The 23077-nt window shown below is 37.0% G+C and overlaps 1 protein-coding gene across 6 annotated transcripts in view; it reads left to right on the top strand.

Annotated features, from left to right (window-relative positions):
* The window catches only part of ADGRG6 (adhesion G protein-coupled receptor G6), a 111096-nt gene extending 90581 nt beyond the window's left edge, over positions 1-20515 (top strand). For 4 of the 6 annotated variants that reach the window (XM_042016496.1, XM_042016493.1, XM_042016494.1 and 1 more), the window contains 7 exons: positions 2474-2601; positions 3900-4168; positions 5772-5886; positions 6911-7194; positions 11144-11245; positions 13321-13473; positions 17750-20515. In XM_042016496.1, the coding sequence (XP_041872430.1) occupies positions 2474-2601; positions 3900-4168; positions 5772-5886; positions 6911-7194; positions 11144-11245; positions 13321-13473; positions 17750-17928 (1230 nt within the window). In that variant the 3' untranslated portion in view covers positions 17929-20515. Of the gene's footprint in view, positions 1-2473; positions 2602-3899; positions 4169-5771; positions 5887-6910; positions 7195-11143; positions 11246-13320; positions 13474-13743; positions 14295-15650; positions 15698-17749 lie in introns of those variants that run through there. The other 2 variants (XM_042016497.1, XM_042016498.1) reach the window with 2 other exon arrangements.
* Positions 20516-23077: the final 2562 nt, after the last annotated feature.

The raw sequence follows: 23077 nt of genomic DNA, 5'->3' as shown, positions 1-23077 counted from the left end.
AAATTCTTTACAAGTGGCTAAATATTATTTTTTTAATTAAAATGTACCCATGAGATTTTTCTAAATTTTAAAAATACTGTGCCACAAAAGACCTAAGATTGAGACTTCTGAGTGATATCAAAATACAAATAACATATTATAACATCCAGCTGAATACAACCAAGGCCGAGTATTAATATTTCCACTGGCAACACAGGAAAAAAAAGTGATCTTATTGAGCACTAAGTTGCAGGGGATCTCTGACATGTCCTTTAACAGTATAATCTGACAAAAGTGACCTGCAGCTGAGGCAGGAGGTATGCAAAAAGAGGGAAGTGAATAAGAAAGAAGTCTAAGTATACTTGAAATTTCCAGATTGAGAAAGTGGGAAGTTGCTTGCAGGAAAAAAAAAATAGAAAAAAAAGAAAAAGCATGAGAAGAAGTTAGAAATGCTGTTTTCAGAACAAAAAGAAGAGAGACTAATTGTCAGGAAAAACAGGGAAAGAAAAACATCCTACAGACGGTAGAAAACTATGAGAATGGAAAGTCAAGGGAGCACAATAATTCTCTTTCATCCTTAGGTCAAAAGGCTGACTTGTCCCTTGCAAATCTAGTTTGCAAATTTGACGAGATTTATCTAATGTCATAAACTATGAAGTGGCACCTTTTGCACAATGTGTAAACCCATATTGGCTGTTTTCTTGCTTGACTTTAATCCATTTTGGGGATGCCTTATAATACAGGCCTTCTCTCAGAAAAAGACTGCTCACAGAGCACTGGTACAAAACACGTAGCCCGTACTCTGTCAGAGCCTTAAGCAAAGTCTCCAGACAGGGTGGGTAGCAGAGCAAAGCCTATCAGGGAGATGAAAGAGGGAACCATATGGTGCACTTCAGCCTCAGCAGCATAGCCTCCAGCAATTTGCACTTGTGAAGTGTTTTTCAGAGAGAAAAAAAATCCCATGACAAAATGGAATACTGCTATCTTTTCTAAAATTTGGCGGTTGTTTATGCTCAATAACAGGCTGATACGTTCTTTTCCAGCTGAAATTAACATTCTTTGGCCTGTAAAACATAGCTGCAGAAAATATGTTGGCTCCTGGTCACAGCAGGAATAATTCCTATGTGGAAGTATTTGGGGTTTGAGGTAACTTGTGGCAGTGTCACATACAACTTTAACCACACAAGGGAGCCACATACACTGACTTTTTCAGCTTTGGCCTTCCAGACCCTTCTAAATAGAACTGCTCTCTTCACATCATGCTGAGATGTAGATATGAAAGAGCCACAAACTTTGTGTCTTCTTGCAAGCTAAATTATGGTCTTGTTCCACTTTTCACTCCCAAAGGGATAAAGAAAAGGCTTTCTTTAGGATATATTCAATGAGCCCCTTCTCTTCCCTGAATGCTTTAGTGGCAGTAGGAAATAAGGCAGAAGGTCTTTGAATTTGGGCTGCATTCCAGTAGATTTTTACAAAGTTTTGACCATTCTAATGGCTTCTCCATTTTAATAATTTCTTCTGACTTTATTTAGATACTAAATTATTTCCAAAGAATACTCTCCTTATGTTTAAATAAACTGTGATAGAAGGCTGGAATGGACTGTAAAAGGCTCCTGCCTTTTCCTATGAAGCATGTAAAGTTTTGTAGCATTTAATGTTTCTTTTTGATAGCTAGTTTTGCTAGGTACAACAATGACAATAACTGCAGAATTGACATCATTATCTGTTAGTGTTTGCTCACATTTTCTCCAAAGTGATATAAATCCAAACATCCTCATATTTCCTTGTCCTTAAAAAAAGGAAACAACACTGGCATTTATTCTCAGATGGTACTATGGGGCAGTTACAGTAGACAGAAAAAAAAGAAAATCCTCAGAATGTTCCTACTTTATTCCCCAATTTTTTTTTTTCTGCTGTCCTTGTCATTACTTTTCTGACCAATTCTATTTAAAGTGTAGTTCTTATATCAAAACAGACCCTAAATCCAAAAAGCAATATCTTGCCCTTGGTTTCACCTGTAGATGTTTAGTTACATTGACTTTTATGAACTTTTAATAACAAAAAGGCCAGAAATTCCCCACAATGTTGCACATTTCAATATGAATACTTTTAAGTTACATTTTTCTAAATCTTACATCTTCTGAAGGAGAGTTGTATACACACAACAGAATTAAAAAGCTTGGAAACTGGAGACTTTTCCAGAGAAGGACATTTGAATTCCTGGTACTGAATTATAAGGATCAGAATCAGGCTCTATCTGCCATTCCCAGCAGTTATAATACTTAAAGCACAATGTTTTGAAGAGCTGTGGGAAGGAAGTGAAAGGTGTAACAACTATAGACCAAGTACACACAGTAAAAATGAACCCCAGTGTCAAGGTTACAGTGGTGTTGCCAAAGTGCTTTTCAGTTTTATTGACTAATTACCAAAAAGACTGCTGTGCTCAGAGAAAAGGTGCTGGCTACAATTGATGTCTCTTCCTTCTCTCTCCCAGGACCTTCAGAGAACCGTGACGCAAATTGACCCACAGAACACCAAGGTCCTGACCTTTATCACTTACATAGGCTGTGGAATATCTGCTATATTTTCAGCTGCAACTCTTCTGACATACATTGCGTTTGAGTAAGTACCAATTCTGTGAACAACATCACAAGGAAGTACCTGTATGTGCAGAATGAAATAAGTTAGTTACGTGGTTAGTCTGGCTTTTTTGCCTAGGAGGGGAAATCTGTGTTTGAAAAAATCAAACCTGCAAAATCAGAGTCACAGTGTTGTAAAGTGGAAATTTTGTTCAAGGGGACACAAGTTCAGAGTCTTTCCTCCAGTTTCTTATGTGTTGTGCTGCCCAGACTGGGGAATAAGGTGAATGTGTATCAAAATTTTCCTTTTGGGAATCCTCTAGATTTTGAACAGATAGGAATTATTTTAAAATTCTCAAAGAGTCTTTTTATAAAAACCAAACAAAACTTGCCTATGCAGGCATAACAGGTTCCAAGTTGAAAAAGAGAAACTTCCAATTAGAGGAATTACATTTTATACCCCTTCAGAAAGAAGTGGGAAGAGAAAGGAAATTAAAATAAATTATAAAGTGTTACAAGAATTTCAACAGAACTCCTGCTGAAATGTGAAAGTGACTCAAGAGAAAGCAAAAATTTTGAAGTAGTACAGTTCTGTGAACAGTAAAAAGAGAAAATGAAGTCATGTTAACACAAAGAAAGCATTCTGCCAGTAACAGGACAGGACATAGTAGCTGCTAAAGAAGGATAATTTTCTGGGGACAGAAGTGGGGGAAGGGGGCTGGAGAAGGGGGTTTTCAAGTTTTAAATAACTTCAATGATTGCATTCCTATTACATTACCTATGGTATAGTGTTCTGGTTCAAGTTGGTAGAAATTATTTGCTGCCCCCCACTACCCACATTTTAATGGAGAGCAGTTTAAAAAAATTACTTGTTCTTCAGTCTTCCTAAGATCCTATTTAAAAACAAACAGAAAACCACATTCACTGGACAATATATTCCAAAACTTAGGCTAAGATTTACATATAAAATGATCACAGATGACCTTCTGGTCAGCTGTATTTTTTTTGCTTTCAATTAAAATAAAAAGTACTAGTTTATACTTAATTTGAAAGATTGGTTTGGGGTTTTTTTTCAATAAAAAAATCAGTTGCTAAAATACTGCAGCAGTTAATTAACTCATTATGGACCCAAAGAACTGGTAGCTTACCCCCAGCCACACATAGCTGAAGCCTTCAACAATCCCTCACAGAAATACACACCACTATGTCTTACTGCACAAACCCAGCTGGAAGGGGTTCCCTGTGCTTTTATTGACTTTGTGAAGGGGTAAACCCAGCTGCAATAGGTGGTTTGTGTAACTGCAGAAAGTTAATCATGTGCACCTGTGTTTCTCTCATTAGGAAGTTGCGAAGAGATTATCCATCCAAAATCCTGATGAATCTGAGCACAGCCCTGCTCTTTCTTAACCTGATTTTTCTGCTTGATGGCTGGATTGCATCCTTTGATATTGATGGCCTCTGCATAGCTGTAGCTGCACTTTTGCACTTTTTTCTCCTGGCCACCTTTACATGGATGGGACTGGAAGCTGTTCACATGTACATTGCTCTAGTGAAGGTGTTCAACACGTATATACGGCGATACATACTGAAGTTCTGCATCATTGGCTGGGGTGAGTTCAGTAGATGCAATATTTACATAAAATGTATGCTGCTGTATAAATGTTCTCTATAAATGCTGCTATATAAAAGCTCTCTATCAGAAATGCAGAGTAGAATTAATAATATCAGTGTGTCATTTCCTTACCCCTGCCTGCAGCAGTGCCAGCATGCAGGCAGCCCTCTCTGTCACCAAGTTCCCCCATGTGATTCTGTGTAAATAACACTCTAACTGGCACTCTCCACCCAGAGCAGCTCACAGCCCCAGAATGAGCAGAGAGACCAGATAAACTGGTCTTGTTTTCCAAAGAGGCCAGAATGGGAGAGGGGAAATGTGAGTGTTGTGTCAGAGATGGAGAACTGTGTCAACCCAATGAATGCAGAAACTCTTGCAGTTACTGCAAAGCCTATGGAGGTTTTGCATTGACTTTCAAAAACTTTAAGTACAGCTTAAATTTTCTTGCCAACAAATACAAGCCTATTGTGGAATCAGAAACAACCAAAATTTTCTGAGATTCAGCACAATGTTTAAACCACGAAGAGATCCTGGCTGCCCTAAGCAATGTACACAGCAGGACTTAAATGGAAAAAGTAATACTGAAAAATAACTGCAAGGCTCAAGCAGCAAGACTTTTATTCTTCATTTTTGTCTATATCAGGAATCTGTGGTTTCTCCCTGAATGCACATATTGTGTTTGAATTAATACAGCACAATGCTAAGCCATTAACCTTACGGCTAGAGCACTGACCTCGGTACAGCTGATAATTGATGTCTTTCCATTGGCAACTAGCATCCTCTTTGGCAACCTCAGCAGAGGACAAGGACTGAGTGGTCGGAAAAGCAAATTAACCTCTTCCCCTTTGAATCTGTTTTGTTATAGCAAGGATAAGGCATGTAAATAAGGCATATCAGGAAACGTACATTTCTTTCGTGTGAGCTGTACTTTTCTGCAGAGTTCTCCTCTGCATAGTTGTCTACTTTCCCCAAATACTCCCTCTGCTTTTTTATTAAGAAATACATAGTTTGTTTTATGGAAGCGAGGGGAGCACATATAAGTAAAGTATATATAATATGTATAACGCTGCAGAAGATAATATGGGATATATAATATAATGTGGTTGAGAGAAACAGTGGAGAAATTGCAGGTTTAAGTTCATGTTCCCCAGTGACACAACCTAATGAATTCACATTAGCATGAAAAAAATCCCTCAAAAAATTCCTAATACCATCCCTCCGCTAGACCTCATTTTATGCAATAATTTGTTAATCTCACTATATAATGAGAGCCTGTGTGCAGTTGCAAATTTAACTTTGGGTAATTAAGGGATATTATTTTACTTTAGTTTATTGTTTTACTTTAGTTTCCTTATCACATACTAAACTTTTTATACATTACAGAACATTACAGGGCTTATTCATTAATGCCTCTTAATTACTTTAATAGTTCTATATATTTGTACTGTTTGAAAAATTGTTTCCTTCTACCTTCTCAGTGCAGTTTTCTCAGGATACTCTGTACTAAAACTATAGGGATGGAGACATCAGTAATTCAGCTTAGCATGGTGAATTTGAAAGTTTAGGAGATTTGAAAGCTCACCAGATTTCTTGTGTTACAGGTTTGCCAGCTCTGGTGATAGCAATTGTTTTAGCAAGTGCTAATACAAATGCAAGTCACATTTATGGCAAAGAGTTATATGGTAGAGATGCTAACGGGCAAGGAGGGGATGACTTGTGAGTATTTCTTTTGCTCTCTTAAAATTCAGCATTTATAGTTGCTTTGCAAAAGTCAATGGTGCATTAAGCAAGCAAAAAGGGCAAAACTGTCTTCTGAATGATTAGAATCTGTAATGTGAAGAAGGCTGTTAGAGAAATTGGAGGGAAATCTGCATGACCCAATGCCACGTACAAACATGTCTCTGGCAAAGAATAATTTATAGGTTTTGTCATGAAAATAAAATAAAAATACCTGTTTTGGTTTGTCTTAAATGAAAGCTGTATTTTCTAGGTAAGAGCAAAGAAAGAAATCGTATAAAAATAGTTTCCTTTGTAAATAAACCAACCTTTTGCCGATGTAGTTCAATAGTCCTCTATGTTCTTCTCTTGATGTCCAGATAGTAACTCCAAATGCCAAAATTTTTATGTGAGTGCTCCTTTCCTTGCCTAGTGAAGCTTCATCATGATAAATAAAATTTCCATTTTTTATTTTATTATAGTATCATGCTGAGCATTCAGGCCATTTGCTGCAAGAGAAATTACTTAGGTCTCTCACATGGCTGACTGTCAAACGGCTGCCTCAAAAGTCCTGATACTTCTCCAGTCGTGTTCAAGTTCTCCTTTAGCTCTAGTGGCAGAAACTTCAGATTTTTGACACTGAAGATCCAAGTTTGCCCATTCTGTTTTTAAAGCATTCAATGCTTCACACAGATGACAGCAGTGAATTTCTTTGTACTTTTTTCATTATGGGACTGCAGTTCCCACTGCTTCCCACCTTTTTAATTAGCTTTGACTAAAATGGGGTACAGCCCTCAGATTTCTCATATGATAACACTATAAGCCATGGTCACTTAAGGTGCCTCTGGGCTTCATCCTGTTTCCAAACAGAAAATGGACAAAGGTTTCATTTTACATTGTAGCTCTGCATTAGTGGTATCAGAAATCGGCTCATTTTCCTTTAGTCATATGAATAATTGGAGGATAGTTTCCATTAACCAAAAATGATCCTTTTTTTTTTTTTTTTTTTTAAATTTTTTTATAGCTGCTGGATCAAGAATGAAGTTGTCTTTTATGTGACTTGTGCTGGCTATTTTGGAATCATGTTTCTAATGAATGTCGCCATGTTTATTGTGGTGATGGTGCAAATCTGCGGGAGGAATGGGAAAAGAACCAATAGGAGCCTGAAGGAAGAGATCCTGAGGAACCTCCGTAGTGTGGTCAGCCTGACCTTCCTCCTGGGCATGACATGGGGCTTTGCCTTTTTTGCCTGGGGCCCCTTAACTCTTCCTTTCTTGTACCTCTTCTCAATTTTCAATTCATTGCAAGGTAAGCTGAATTTTTGTTCTATGAATGAATAATATTTGATCTGTTACTGTTCTGGGGCTTACTATGTCCAGTGATTGGACTAGGGAACACATATCTGAGCTCTCTAGGTTTTCCTTTGATACTAAACCATCAATAGTTTCCCCTTATGTGGAATAATGATACCAACTACACCTGGGTCGAATATCTTACATAAATTCATTATGGTTTCAAGGTCTTTTTCCATAAAATGAACTATATTATAAATAGAGCTCTTCCTAGCTAACAGTCTGCAGTGTTCTCTGTTGAGACACATGCTGTATGACCTTCAGCATTTCCTTTCACTGATTATAACAAATATAGGAAGCCTTTTTCCTTAATTTATTCCTGTAGAAAAATCTCTAAAACTCATAACTATTTTATTAAGACATGAGAAACTCATAAAATAAACTTCAGTCCTGTCTCAGTGTGGACATATAGCAGAGACATATGGGATATTCTTTGCTTTAGAAAAATCCAGTGACTGTTATAGTCAGTTTATTTTTCTTTCCTTTATTCAAGTTTTCATTATTTTACTTTTCCAGCATAGTTTGCCTTTCTGAAAAATGCTGTAAATTGTAATCAAATGGTTAAAAATTACAGAATTATATAGCTGACATTTAAAAACATTCAGCTCAGAGCTAAAATTTGCATATGTTTCAACTGCCATAAAATTCTCTATCAGTGCTTGCCCTATCCACCTATAAAGAACAACTAAAAATTTAATGAAGAGAAAACCCTTCCAAGAAGGTCATTGGAAGTGCGTGCATTATACCACACACATATTGATATAAGAAATAAATCTGCCTGAAAAAAAAAAAAACCAACAAAAAACAAATTCAAGAATATCATTGAAGGAACATGTATTATGCAACACAAATATTGAGATAAAAATTAAATTTTCTTTGGGTCAGCAAAATGTTTTCTCTTTATGGAAAAAAGTACTTAATGTCACCCTGTGCAGATTTTGTCTGATACAGTTGAGATGTATTTACTGTGCTGAAAGATTTCTTGAGCTTTCATGGGAAGAGAATAATGGTGTGGGTTTTTGTTTGGGTCAGTTTCAACCTAAAATGCTAAGAAAAATGACAAAAAATATTTGGATGTGGTGTTCTTACTAGAAACTGTTTTTTCCAAATGACAGGTTCTGATACTCCCCTAGCAGCATAATGAAGTATTTAGTGCATTGTGTCTGTGTTAGAAATTTAGAAGGGCCTAGAGAGATCAGAAGTATGGGAAGAACATGAAAAAAGATTTAAACTCTGAAAAGCTTGCCAAGGGTCAAATTGATCAAGTTCTCTGTAACCAGAATTTCCAGTGCAGTTAATTAAGCTTGTATGTGCAGAGTGCATACAAGGCTGACCACCACTGCTTAAGTCTCTGTGGGGTAATAGCACTATTTAATGGAAAATGAATATTTGGAAGGCAGTTAAGTCAGAAGATGAAACTGCAAAAGATGAGAAGTAAATGTAAAAAGAAGAGTGATGAGCTTTCCATGGATTGTGGTAGCAATGATGATGCAGTCTATGCTCAGGCATGTCATATCAAGCAATAGGAAATAACAATCTTCTATCTGAAAGTACGTATTGCTGTGTCAGAAAGAGCTAGGCAAAGCTAAAGAATAAAGGAAGAGGATGTTTAAAATCCCATATAACTGGTGCAGTGTTCATGTAGCAGTAAGGGGATGGAATGGGGCAAATCTTTATCAGGAAGCATTTCCTAGCAGCAAAAAATGTTTCAATATGGCAAGTCTTTCATCAGTATTAGCAGCTCAATTATGGAGATGTTGGTAAACGCGTCTATCCTCTCTCAAGTTTTTGAAAGCTGCACGAACATTTGAAGATATACCAGCAGCCTCCATCAGCAATTTTCTGGGCACTGGCAGTGAAAAAGCAAATTGCAGCAACTGCTAGTGTTACTGTACTTTGCTATTTCCTCTACATAGGAAATTATTTTTCTCTCCTTGACGCTCAGAGTAAAAAATCTGGGAACATTTCTTTTTTGGCTGCTCACTTTATATATATGCCTGGGCAAGCCAAATACTTTCATATCAGAGCCAAGCAAGAGCCAAGCCTAGGGTCTGATTTGTCTCTGGGAAACAAAACCAAAGCTGTACTACTAAAAGCACGTTGTAAACTTAATGAATAATGAAATACAGAGAAAAAAGTTCTGGAGGCCAAGCCCAGACAGGGCAAAGGCAAAGTACTTAATTCAGTACATTTGTTTTGCATTACTATGGAATATGCATTTTCTTTTTAACCGTTCAGAACATTCACTGCAATTTAATTAAGCATCAGTTTACTAAGTTTGTAAGCTTTGTAGAAGCCCTGAGAGGAACTTTGGGCCACAACCAGCTTTATACCTCTAACCCTGTAAGAGCTGCCAGTGGTCACATTGGACTTGCTCTGTGATTTAAACAAACCACATAGAAAAATATTTTACTAAATGCAAATACAGTATCCATAATCCAAGAGAAACTACATTTGAGATGCATTAAGGCGATGTCTTTTTTAAAATGTGCTTTTCCTTTTTTTCCCCATCAGCTCTTGAAAAATTTTGTAAAAATTGTGTTTCATGACCCAACCCCTACCTAAAGTTAACTGATTTCAAAGTTTTCAGCCTGGTTTGGTGGCTATAAGCAAATACAAGCCCAGTTCAATGACATGCACTAGTGCAAAATTAGACCTCAGCAATCTGGAGGAAAGACGATAATTTGATTCTCCAGAAGATCTTTATCCAAGCCATACCCTGCCATTGTGTTCTGCCAGCTGAAACATGCTAGACATTAGTATACAGAACTGTTCATGATGATCATAAAGGAATGGTTTTAGAGGAAGCCATTTGACCACATTTGCCCACACTATGTAGTATTTATTCACATTTAAGGTAAATCATGAGGGATCTGGCAGTAGCGTTTGGCCATCAGGTGTTCGGCCTCGGGTTGACTCTCTCATGAGAATACGAGTAAAGCAAGAAATAGTCTAAGCCACATAAAAACAAAAGATTCCACAACCAGTGCCTGCCTGAGAAAAGTCAGGAACGTATGAGATTTCCAACTACTATATTTAGCTCTGAAGTACAACTCTAGGTGATGAAATTGTACCATACGCCCTGTTAAGACCTACCTTATCACATGGTAGGATGCTTACCTCCTGTCGTGAAAATAAAAACTTTAAAACTGCATGAGAAAAGCAACTCTACAAAAACATTCTTAAACACATTTACAATTGCATGTGCAAATCAGTTAGTTTTCTTTGGGATTAAGTAGCTGGACTTCTACTTGGTACTTGTGAACATATTCTTACCATTTTCATAATCGTTTCAAGTACATGCATGTGATGCACATAAATCCAGGTGTACTTTTTCAGAACACCCTTAAGTGCCATTTACAAGATGTCTGGTTTTAAAAGAATACAGCCCACAGTTCTGCACATATGGAACCACATCCAGGAGATATCTCCTTGCTAATATAATAGTGTTGGTATTTACTTTGCAATCTCTCTCTTGCAGTCCTGTTGGGTGCAAAATAATAGTTTGTTCAAAGAAAAGAAAGACCTTTTAATCATTTTCCTCTAAGCCAACAATAACAACAGAAAAACCACCCCCCCCAAAAAAACCAACAAAAAAAACCCAAAAAACAAACAAAAAAACCAAACGCATGAACACTGAGCTGAATCTAAATCAACAATGCCAGTAAAAGGCATCCTAGCCTCTGTATTCTGATATCCTATACACTTACATAGCAACTAGAGGATGGGAAAACTTTAGTTAATTTCCATACCTCTTAAATGATGCATGGATGAAAATAACCAAATCTTAAGTTGACTTTTTTCTTTATTTGCACTTCACAGTCTTCAGATAACAAACTTCAGTTAATCTGTTTATCTGTTTATAAATACCTGCTTGATTTGGTGTTTATTTGCTTTCATCACAGGTTTGTTTATATTTGTATTCCATTGTGCTATGAAAGAAAATGTGCAGAAACAATGGAGGAGACATCTCTGTTGTGGCAGATTCCGACTGGCAGACAATTCAGGTAAAGGCAGTTCACAGCTCCCCTCCTTAGGTGCTGCAGTTGTCTATAAAAGTCCAGGTAAACAGCTTCCTATGTTATTTTTAATATAATAGAAGGTAAGCCAGAAATGTGGAAAAATAGATTAATCATAGGCTGTCACTTCAGTACTAATAATTTCCAAGAGACTTTTCAGATATCACTTCATAAAAATTCTCAAATCTTTCAGTGTTCCATTAAAGGCAGCTGGTAAATTTTGTCATGCCATGGGCATGGTTTTGGAAGGCCCTTCAGACCCTAAAAAAAAAAAAAAAATTAAATAAGGATCCAGAGATTCAAATTTTGTCATTCAAAATCCAGTCTTACTCATTTTCTTGTATATTAAAGTATGTTGACTTTGAATTGTGTGGACTGTTAAGCTGATGTAAGAGCAATTCTTAAAAGTTGCATAGAAATATTCTGACTTCTTTTGCTTTTATCTTTGCCTTTTTAAACTGTCCTGTCCTTTACCATTTAATTCAGAGACTATTAAAGACTCAGAAACATGGAAAATTCCTTTAACAGAAGCCTGATTGGGTTCTAGAACTGAAGTTCATCTTCATCTGCAACAGTCAGAAAGGAGAGATTTTGGTTTGGACACATGAAAAGTGCAACACTTGAGCCACAGCATTTATAGTCTCCTGCACTTGGATCATGCCATCTTGGATGGCATGAGACTGCTGTGTTCAGGCAACTGGCCCTTCCTTTGCTGTCCAATGTGGTGATTTGGACCATATAATTCTTTCTCGTATGGTTCTTGTTCAATGATGAGTGTTCAAATCTACAGCTGGTGTAAGGTGGCATAAGCTCATTGCTTGCTATGGTAAGCTTTCATTTTGTAGTAAGAAAGCTTGATTCTTTATTTCAAGGAGTTAGTACAAATTACGAAAATCATATTTGTTCTGATCAGACATCCAATTGTTTCATATGTTCAGTTTCCTTGTGGTTTATCCTGTAACTCCTGAACTGAAAAACAAAGATGGATCAAATTATTTCCTTCCTTTTTTTATGCTGCTGTTGGGCAGCTTGTGGGTATGAATATGGTAGAAATAAAAGCATGAAGGATTTGAATATTACAGTGGTATAGTTAATGTGATGTCATTATGCCTGGCATTAACCAGTGCCACAGGCTGGTTTTAATCTCCATGAACCTGACACTGTTTTCAGGCAGAACAGTGATATAGAAGTCAAATGTGAACTTGCATACCTAACTCCTGTAGCAATAATTTAGGATAAAGTATTTGTCTTGATTTAAATCAAGACTAAAGTGGCTCATGTATCTTTGGCTTGGACTTCTCTCACATTTTGTGAATTTCATTGAAGTACAGTGAATAACAGCAAGATGAATAAATTGTGAAACTTCCTGCACTTACCTGCAATTATATGATACAAAAGTAGTTAATTTTATTCTGCTGGTATTGGGACACCTGTGATGAGTTTTTCAGTGTTAGGGTTCTTTGGTCAGGTTATTGGTATTAGCTATTTAATTTAATTTTGGAAGTTGTTCCAGCCTAAGAGCCTATTGTACTAATGGTTTGGAAAAATTCTTTAAATGTGAACTACTGAATAAACTTTATTATATAAATAGTGCACTAATATGCTGAACAACAAGTTAGTTGTTAGTATGTAGTATCTTCCTCGGCAGGAGATCAAACCCTCAGATGATAAGACCACTGTAAATGATCCTATCTATCCCTTTCCTATCACCTTTGGATTTTGCTCTTCAGGTCGGGAAAGTTTGGTATCCCTGTATTGCTACAAAGCTTCTCTGCACTCCTGCATTCTGGAAAGCCAGATCATACTTGCAGTTCTGCTGTCCAGCCAAACTACTGTTAGAGTGTTAGAGCCACCATTTTCAACTGCTGTGGTAGAGTAAATCAAGTTTGAATAATTTTATAGTTCTTTAAAACTAAAGAGGATACCTAACAGGAAAAGGATAGGGTATTTGTTATAAGCAATGCTAAGAAATGCATCAGATATTTTAAATACTCATAATTGAATAAATTAAGCATTTATTATCTATGGCACTTATTTACGTAAAACTTCTCAATCATCTTTAGATTGGAGCAAAACAGCAACCAATATTATAAAGAAGAGTTCAGATAATCTTGGGAAATCCTTATCATCTAGTTCCATTGGCTCCAATTCAACCTACCTAACATCCAAATCAAAATCTACGACGAATACATATTGCAAACGAAACAGCCATACAGGTGAGTTCTTGCGCTGCGACCCAATGCATCTGTGAATACATAGGTTTGTGCTAAAGGTACAGTAAGTGTTCCTACCCAAAGGTTAATGTGAGAAAATGTCATCAATTCATATAGTGTCAATGCTTTTAAAACATATGTTACTGTTTAATAAGAATCCTTACCTAACATGCAATACATCCAATATATAGATCTGATCTCCGCATGTTCCCATACTAAATGAAATAGGCTTGATGAAAGCAAATTTTGCTTATTATCCTATTGTAAACACAGGGTAGCCAAAGCACAGAGAGATGACGTTCTTCACCCAAGGTAACATGAAAGCTGTCAGTACAGCTGGAAATAGGAATCAAGTCTTCAGAGTCCAAGTCCACAGCTGATTGTCTTGGTTAAACTCCTTTCATCTAACTGTAAAACATTTATCGGTAAAACAACAAATGGAGCCTACTCGGAAATGGACATTGTGTTCCCAGAGTATGCATTGTCTTGCCCTTCTACAAATAGCCTTATCTACTGCGTATTTATTTAGATGTCAATGGTATATGTAATAAAAGGCATCATCTGTATTCCACTCATGCCATGAAAATGTGCTCATTTTAAGAACACTTTAAGGGAGCAAAGAAAGAGAGCAGCTGGAATGATTTGCAAGTTTGGTTATGTCTGAGATAATATTTCAGAAATTCACTTATATAGTTCAGATTTTTTTTGTTACTCTGTTTTTGTGAGTGCATGTTTTTGTCCGGTGTAAAGTCACATAGCATTATTACACAATACTCTTTTACAAATATAGTGGAAATAAAATCTGCACACATATTTAACTCAAAGGTGTGTTTACTTGCTTTAAAATATTTATTAGAAAAAATGTTTGCATATGAATTAGATTATTTCACTAGAAGGAAAGTTATGTTGTTTCTTAAGTATAAATTATTTTTAAGCCCCCAATGTCTCATTTATGATGGTACACTCTCCTTTCTTGATGCATGACACAGTTTCCAGGAAATACCTTTTATTTTTTTTTTTTATTGATGATCATTACCTGCTTCAGTTAGGTACACACATCCCTTTTTTTTTTAAGAATTACACTTGTTTTCTTGTTGACCAATATTCAGTGCATCCACTAGCATGAGGGATTGTGCATTAGGTATTTTAAGAGTTTAAAACCTTATTGGTTATTGACAACATACATGAAGTATGTCTGCTTTGAACACAGTAAAAATGAGAGATATCTTAGAAATTCCTGATAACTGATAGCACCTGGGCTTGCTCTCAGGACTGCTATTCACAACTGCACTGGGAGCACATGGCTGCTGCCTGTCTCCCCAGGCTGTCTGTCCCTGCTGCCAGGTTGGGTTTGGTGTACAGTGCACCCAGCTGCCCTGATCAAGCCATTCATTCATCTCTTCCCTGTCGGAACACTTCTGCCAGCAGTCTTCCAGAAACAGCATCTTTAATATCCACCAATCACAGTGCTGTTGTTGAATTAATAGTAGAGGAGGACAGCATTGTGCCCTTTCTGCAGCATACGGAGAATTACCTTTTGTACTCATGACAGATCAGTCTTTAGATCCTTGGTCTTGGGATTAATGATAAAAATATGCTTAAATGCTTTGTTGGACTCCGGGCTTTTTATCAGGATAACACTTAAGAAGACTTTGTGGTGGAGTTTATGCAAGGTGTTCTTGAAGTAAAACAAACTGTTTCAGATAAAAAGTAGTAAAGTTAAAATAAACTTACTCATAGATGTTCTTCAAAAATTATGAGCTGAATCCCATGCAGAAATTATTCCTAGAAAGGATTGCAGTTCTTAATGTAAACAAAGTTTGTAATGTGATGGTTTTTTGGGCATTAAGGGACTACTACAATTTTCTTTTTATTTTTTTGAATTTTATTACATTTTACTTTGTTCTCTAAAAATACACATCTTATTGTGATACTCCACAGGAATTTTTGATAACACTAGGTTTTTAAATACTGACATATCTTCTCCTGTGTAAAAATAATAAAATAATAAAAAATAACATTCAGATTCTGATTTTTAATATAGCTGAACTTCTCAGTTTGCCAACTTAGCTAAATTGCAGGCAAATAATGTCATAGCTACATGTCTTGGCAAGTCTTGTTAATATGGTTATAATGTGCTCCCTGGAATTGACACAAGCATTCATGTGTTTGTGGTGTAGATAATGTCTTCTAAGGCCCTTTCCTCATCAGTGGTGGAGCATTACAGGTAAAGTGAGAATTGCTTTTGTTGAATGCATGGTTGGAACAGGGTGGAGGGATGCTTCTTGCATGATGTCCTCATTGATGCAGAGGATTTTGCTAATCAGAAATGCTGCTTATTTCTATTCCATCTTGCACCACTGATGCTGAATCAAAGGACAAGCATGCTTCAGACTCTGGGTGTCTGCACTCTGCATGGGGCACAAAGCATTTAGAAGATACCACTTTAGAAAAGAGACCGTGTCCTGACATTAATGCCTGTGTGCAGTAGTCTGGGGAAAGGAGATTATCCTGAAACACCCGTACACAAAGCATACATTAAAAAGCAAAAACAATCTGATTGAGTTCCAGAAGATTGTTTAGTATTTATCAAAGTTATTACAGAAAATTTAATGTATTTATATTTGGTCTATGGCCATTACTGGATTAGTCTCCTAGACATTGAGATTTTTGTATCTATTAGCACCCAAAATTACTCTGAAGGATGAAATATATATGCCTGAAAGCCATCCTGTGAACTGCTCCTTGAATACAGAATACACCAACACAAATATTGGATGGACCCTCATGAGTGAACAAAAGAGGTCACTACAGCATCTTGTGCCCCAGCTGTCTACAAACCCAAACCAAATTCCTCATAGAAAGTACTTAAATACCCTCTGTAACACTTCTGTGAATTAGAAGTTAAGACTATCTCTGCAGAGAATTTGGTCATACAACTCCCACTTATTTCAGGGATACATGATTTTAACCCTGTACTTAGATGTGAAGCCATTGGTTAGTAAATGCATAAATTTGAAAGGCTCTCAGGACTCAGATATTTGCCATTGGACGTGGAGTTATTCGCTGCAATTCATGAACATTCTTGCGTGCTTTGAAAAGATCATCCTGATAAGCCTCAACATGCCTGTTTCTGTTTTAATGAGTGAAACTGTTTTGATTTCTCTGTCTGCAATCCATTTCTCCTTTGCAACACTTCATGCTCTTTTATGGCTTGATATCATGACTTTTCCAGGGATGGGTTACTTTTCTGTTTATTTTTAGTTGGTTTATTTCTAAGAAAAGTTTTTTATGAAATCATAGTTCAAGTAGTATGCTTAGTTCTTAAATGATCCTTTAACAAGGAGTTTTTGGAAATGACTTTCCCGAGGTCTTGTAAACAGCCATCAAAACTGTCACTTGTAGAAAACATTGCTTCCCAGGGTACTCCACCTTACTGGTGGCTTGAAATGGTCCAGATCTTGCCCAGGTTCAGAGAATTAATTCCAGCTTCACTACATTGGAATTAGGACAACATACTTGAGAAAATGAGAGACAAGCTCTCTCCTCATTTCTCGCTGCGTTAGCTCTACCTACTGACCATTCTCTGAACAGCACTAATGTGAGCCACTGAAGCAGACTTACCCAGTCTGGCCGGGAGTTGCCTTGCTTCTTTATCTCTTCAGCTTCACCCTTGACCTCTAGCTCATGGACTCTGAAGGGATGCACAGTTGTTGCATCTTTTCCTCCCTATAAATTTTCAGCCTGTACCCTCCACCATATGGAAAAAACAAAGTGATTCTAGGCAAGTACAAAGTTTTGGCCAGTTCTGGCTCTGGTTATTTGCTTTAAGATGCAAGACATCCTTTGCTACACTCAGCACAGGTTATATTATTTCTGTGCATAGCTCAAAACATCCACTGTTGAAATAATTAAATCTGTTTACTGTCATTCTACAGTACTTTATTATGTGGAGATGCTCTTTATGGAGATCCAGTGCTATCAAAATGTTTTTGGTTTGTAAGATTCAGAGCATCAGCAGTAAATTAAGATATTAAAAGGTCATAGGAGACAGTAATATTTTAGGCAAAATAATGGGGGGATAATTTCAAGAGATACCTGAAAGGTCTGCCCACAAAACCAGACATCTCAAAAGAATTTAGAAGAAGCAATGCCAACCCCAAAGGGCATTAATTTAATTCAGTAATAGTGGCAATTGAAGGCATATCTATGTGGGGGTGACACATTGAGTTTGCTTAAGAGGCCCTAACTTCTTCTTGTTGCTTTTTCCTCCTCTCAGAGAGTGTTTTTCTTGACAAGCCATCTTCAAAATTTGCCCAAGAGGATGGAGAACAGACATCAATCATCCCTGTCCACCAGGTTATTGACAAGGTCAAAGGATATTGCAATCCTCACTCCGACAACTTCTATAAAAATATCATCATGTCTGACACATTTAGTCGCAGCACAAAGTTCTAACTGGGTTTCTGATATATTGGAATACAAAGGAATACAAAAAGTCTGCCTGGAACTGAGAATATTGGATGTCATAGAACATGACCTGTTCAGTTATTTTTTCCCAGTTTATAGTGTTCTCCTGTAAACAGCTTCCACTTAAGGACTGATTTCTCTTTTACTGTTGTGGAAAAAGACAATTTTCCACCATGGTATTGAGCTGTTTTTAAATGTGTGCCAGCCAGCATGATGCCTGGACAGCCAATTGTAATCCTGTGTAAATATCTTTGAAGAGCCACAAGGCTAACTTTAAATTATATAATCCAAACAGAAGCAAGTCGTGACTCCTGGAGAAAATAGCAGACATGTCACAAAGTGCAGGAAAACTTCTATTGAGCAGTTTGCTGATGGTCTTTTTCTTTTGAAAAATATGGATTTTCCCTATTACACTTGCTAGATTCTTGCTTCTTGAATGTCTAGTGCTGTTCTTTATTCATAAGTGAGTAAAACCCTAACACCAATTAAAGGGTTATTATAAACCATTTTGCCTAAATAGACCTAATCATTACTTACCAAAACATTCTGTGCTGTAAAGGCAGGCCAGTTTGTATCCCTATACATAGAAACACAGTTTACACAAAGTCGTGTTTCGGCATTTATTAATTGGTATGTACGAAATGCAGTGTCTCCCATCTCAAGTCTATGTTTAATGTTCTTTTTTCACAAAACAAAATAACAAAAGGACATTCAACAATATATAGATATATAAATATATACCTAGAACTCTCTCTACACATATTTTTTATAATAATGCACATGGTAAATATGACAGTGTATACCACAGACAATCTAAAAATAATGGACGGTGCTAAAACTTAAGTTTAAATATTTAAATATAAGATGAATTCTTTGTAAACCCATGAGTTTGTCAGTCTCTGTACTTCAGATATACTGTATGTATAGACACCTCCAAATGGCATTACAACATTAGGATAACCTGGTCAACCTATTGTTGACCAATAATAAATAAATAACATTTTTCTGGGCACATAACGTTATCAGTATCAGTATCCCTCTCTTGCCTCCCTGTTGAATGACATGATTGAGGTTGTTGGATGTTTAAATGGTGTTCAGGCAATATTAGGGAATTGCACATTGCTATACTGTGTCCATAATGACACTGAGGGGTGTGGGTGTGTGTGTGCAGAGAACAGAGAAGAGCATAAAATGCTTACTTGTTTTACTCTCTATAAATGTGTGACATATTAGCATGTGACCTTGAGTGCCAAAAGGGCATGTCTCCTCATGAACCAAGTTTCACCCCATGACAAGCACTATAAAAATTGTAGCTGCACATGTTTCTGAAGGCATGTGCTGAAACATCAAAGGTTTTTTCAAGTACTGCTTTCAGATGAGAATGTGTCCTAATGGAAGTTTTAATTTTTAAAAATTAATCCTTTTTTTCAACCAAAATATTTTTAGCTGCATATTCAATTATTTAAATTCAGAGAGCAGAAAGTTGTGCTGAGATTTTTCAGTTGCCAAGCAGGTGGACACTCAGTGATTAGGGATGTGGATTTGTGCTTTCTCTGCTCTTTGCACGTGCTTTTGAGTGCAGAGATCATTTAATGCTGTGACCGCACAAATGGCCCACTTTCCCTGGCTGCAAACACCTGGCGGGAGGAGGATGTGCTGACAGCGTTCCACCCAGGAACACTGCTGTCGCTACACGCACCTGAACGAAACCTCAGGCTCGTAACTGCAAATACTTCCGTGGTGTATGAATGGAAGTCAGCCCCATTCACTCAAAATGTAATTAATAACAGCGATGACTGTTGTCAGATACTTTTAATAATTGAAATCATTTACGGAGAGATTATGTACAAGCATTTACTGAACTTATATTTTATCATCCCACTTGCTTAACTACTGTAGATAATAGTGTTCACAAAGCAGCTTACTGTGAGATTTCTACCTGATTAAGATGTTCAAAATTGAAGAGAAGGAAAATCAAACATTCCTGAAAAAAATGAGGAATCAATAAAACATATTAGATCAGTAAAACATAAATAAAAAGAAAACACAGTATTCTGAATGAAGCTGAGCTGTAACCTATCAGTTTAATGTACATCTACCTGTATTTTTGCTGAATTAAGATTTTTTTCTCTTTTTTTTACTACCATGTAGTAGTCTTAAACTCTGTGTCACTTAGTTGCTCTTGAATGCTCTCAATTCTACAATGTAAAGCTTCTGTTTTGTAGTTGACATGCTGTAACCTCCCTTGTATATATTTATTTATTTGTGAGGTTAAATATGTCGAATATACTTAGCACTATAATGACTGTTCTTGTTACTTTAATGCTAAGTTTCTGCTTCATAGAAGAAGAGGGAAAGAAAAATTTCTTATATGTTTTTTCTAAATAACTTGTGAAACAATTTACCATAGTTCTATCTTTTGCAACTTTGAGGAAACTTGTCAGTGTAATTTGTAATACTAGTCAGTGAAATACAGTGTAACAGGTTTGAAGATGGACTAAAATGGAAAGAAACCTTTTCAAGTAAACATTTTTTATGTTAGTGTTCCAAATAATTAAAGCCTTTTAATAGTGAATGGTTGACTTTTATTTTTCCTTTTTAGTGTTTAATGGCAAAAATTACACAGTGGAATTCTGGAAAATAATCTTGTGGGTTTTTAAGTACTTGAGACACGTACACGCCTAGCCAAAATGTTGGAAATAAATGTGCAAGACTAACTCCATCTCATTGGGGGAACGCATTTTGCAGAATATGCCTTTCCCTTTTGTAATTTACTCAATGCCACATTCAGTGAATGATCTGGAAGTTATGCAATCCCATTTATTTAACGGTGGCAGCCGTGTCATAGAAATGAAAGGAAAATCAAGGCAACAGGATATGCTGGGATGGTATTTTAAAGTAATACAAATGAATAATCTAAAACTCAGGAGTTATTCCTTTCTATATGTTTCTCTCCAGCTGAATGTAGTCCATCATTATCAGTAATTTCATTCAACTTGTAATCATACTTTGACTGATCACTGTTGAAATATTTGATTCAGCCAGTCTCTTGATTAATGTACACTAATGTATAAACAATAAATGTCACACACTAATGGCCTACCTTTATTTGCTTACCTCTAAAGAACAGGGAAATATGCTGAAATGCGTCAGATCTGCTCCCCTGTATTTAAGTCTCATCACAGAAAATGCACAGAATACGAGGATTTAGCAGTGATATCTTTTGGAAAGCATTAAAAAAAACCCCATGGAAAAGGTGGCATTTATTAATGAGGTTGCTGGGTGTGCCTGTGCACAGTCTGTGTGTGTCTGTGGACAGTGAACACCACCCTTGGGCTTTATGCCTTGAGGAGTGTGGGAGGACCCTCTGAGGAAAGGAGCCCAGGATTTTTTTCCAAGTAGAATCTTGGCAGATGCCAAACTTGTAAGGAGTGATTTGCAGCATTTGGGGGTGGATTTATTTTTCTCCTCATTTCATCACTTTTTAAATACCAAGAACAATTTTATTTTAATCCTCTACTGTTAGCAGCTTCCTACTGTAACCCATTGAGTTACATAAAATGCCACTTCATTTTATTACTTTTGAAAGGCTGATCTATAATCAGACACATCTATGTAACTTCAGGGACAGCTACCGAGTTACAGGGCAGCAACGTGTCATTCATGGAGTCATTATAAAAAGTTTTTATGCATTTACTATATATAAAGATGTAAACCCACATATGGGTCAGCAAATTAGGCAAAGGGCTTAGAAGTTAATGTCAGGGAAGTCAATTATGCAAACCAGTCTGTGGAGCAGACATTTCATGCCCAGCACTCCAGCTGCTGCTATACCAAGGAGGCTTTCCCCTTCACCCTCCACTTAGCTGGTCTTTGCTTACTTGGTCTATTTATTTTTCAGGTCTCCTGGCACCATTGTGACACTTCCATCCTCAGGACAATCATTTACTGGGGTGCTAGAGAAAGACAAAGGGAAAAATAAAGAAGAGAAAGGGAAACTGAAACTAAAAGAAGACAAAGGGTAGCTGCCAAGGCCTGCTTTGCATCTTCTTATACTTTTCACACGATTTCTTGGCCCTTGCCCCTTGCCCAGGTTGCATCACCCTGACAACAATGGAGACAAGGCCATTGGAGTAGGTGGAACACACCACCCTGGCTATTTGTGTATTTGTCAATGTAAACTAATATTTTTGACTCTCCAGCTTTAAGCTGAAAATCTGCCATGGTTCTTCAAGGCAACAATTCCAGCATTTCCATGCTTGAAGACTAACCTAGCAATAGTATTTCTGTAGTTCAGAAAGAAGCTAGTGCCTCTCATGATGAGGAATCAGTCTGATAAGCATCACACCAGAAATGGCTAAATAAATGTCATGGAAACCTGTTCTGGAAGGATAACCCTTCCTCAGATGCATCTGCTCACTCAAAGCCAATGCTGCTGTTGTTCTCATTAGAGAACAGTTTTAGTACTCATGAGGAGTGCACCTTGGCGTGCTGTCCATATGGATTGCTTAACCACAGCCATCTGACGGCACTTGGAGTGACACAGTTTTCTCGAGGTGTGTTGAGTGATCTACCTTAAAAAATAAATGCCAGCTTGATATTTTAGCATGCAACAGATAGGCTAAACTTTTTATTCTGACTATTTTAGTAAGTTCTCAAAAAACATATCTTTAGATAGAAAAGGGTTCTCAAAAATCCCAACTGTATTCTGTACATGAAGTGTAGGAGAAAGAGCAAATGCTGGTAACTCTGGTCTGATATCTTCTTCCACTGCCAGGTTTTTCCCAATCTGGGAGCCCTCCAAAGTGAGGGGAAAAGGCAGCTGTGGTAGGGGAGTGGATCCTTCTCTGTCCAGTGGGCAGAGGACTCCCACTGTCCCTGTCCTGCTGCATTTCACAGGTCTCCAGTACCAAGTGCAGTAAATGCAATCATATTATGCATTTACAAAATTCCACTCTGGTTTTCTTTTCTGCTTGTCTGGCTCCTGCTTTTCCAGCAGAGGGCAGTGGCATATTTCTAGTTGTAAAATCCAGTGAAAAATGCAGAAAGATTGCTCCATACGTGCACCCGCGCAGAAATAAGTAGGAGAGTTCATACCAGGTTTGTCTATTATTTAGCAGTCGGTTACATCACCGGA

This window comes from Corvus kubaryi, unplaced genomic scaffold (genome assembly GCF_017639235.1).
Source record: "Corvus kubaryi isolate FWS band 111438036 unplaced genomic scaffold, C.kubaryi_AGA036_p1.0 split3-73, whole genome shotgun sequence".
In the NCBI taxonomy this organism is placed as follows: Eukaryota; Metazoa; Chordata; class Aves; order Passeriformes; family Corvidae; genus Corvus; species Corvus kubaryi.
Note: the sequence above shows the minus strand (reverse complement) of the source record. Positions and strands in the feature narration are given on the sequence as shown.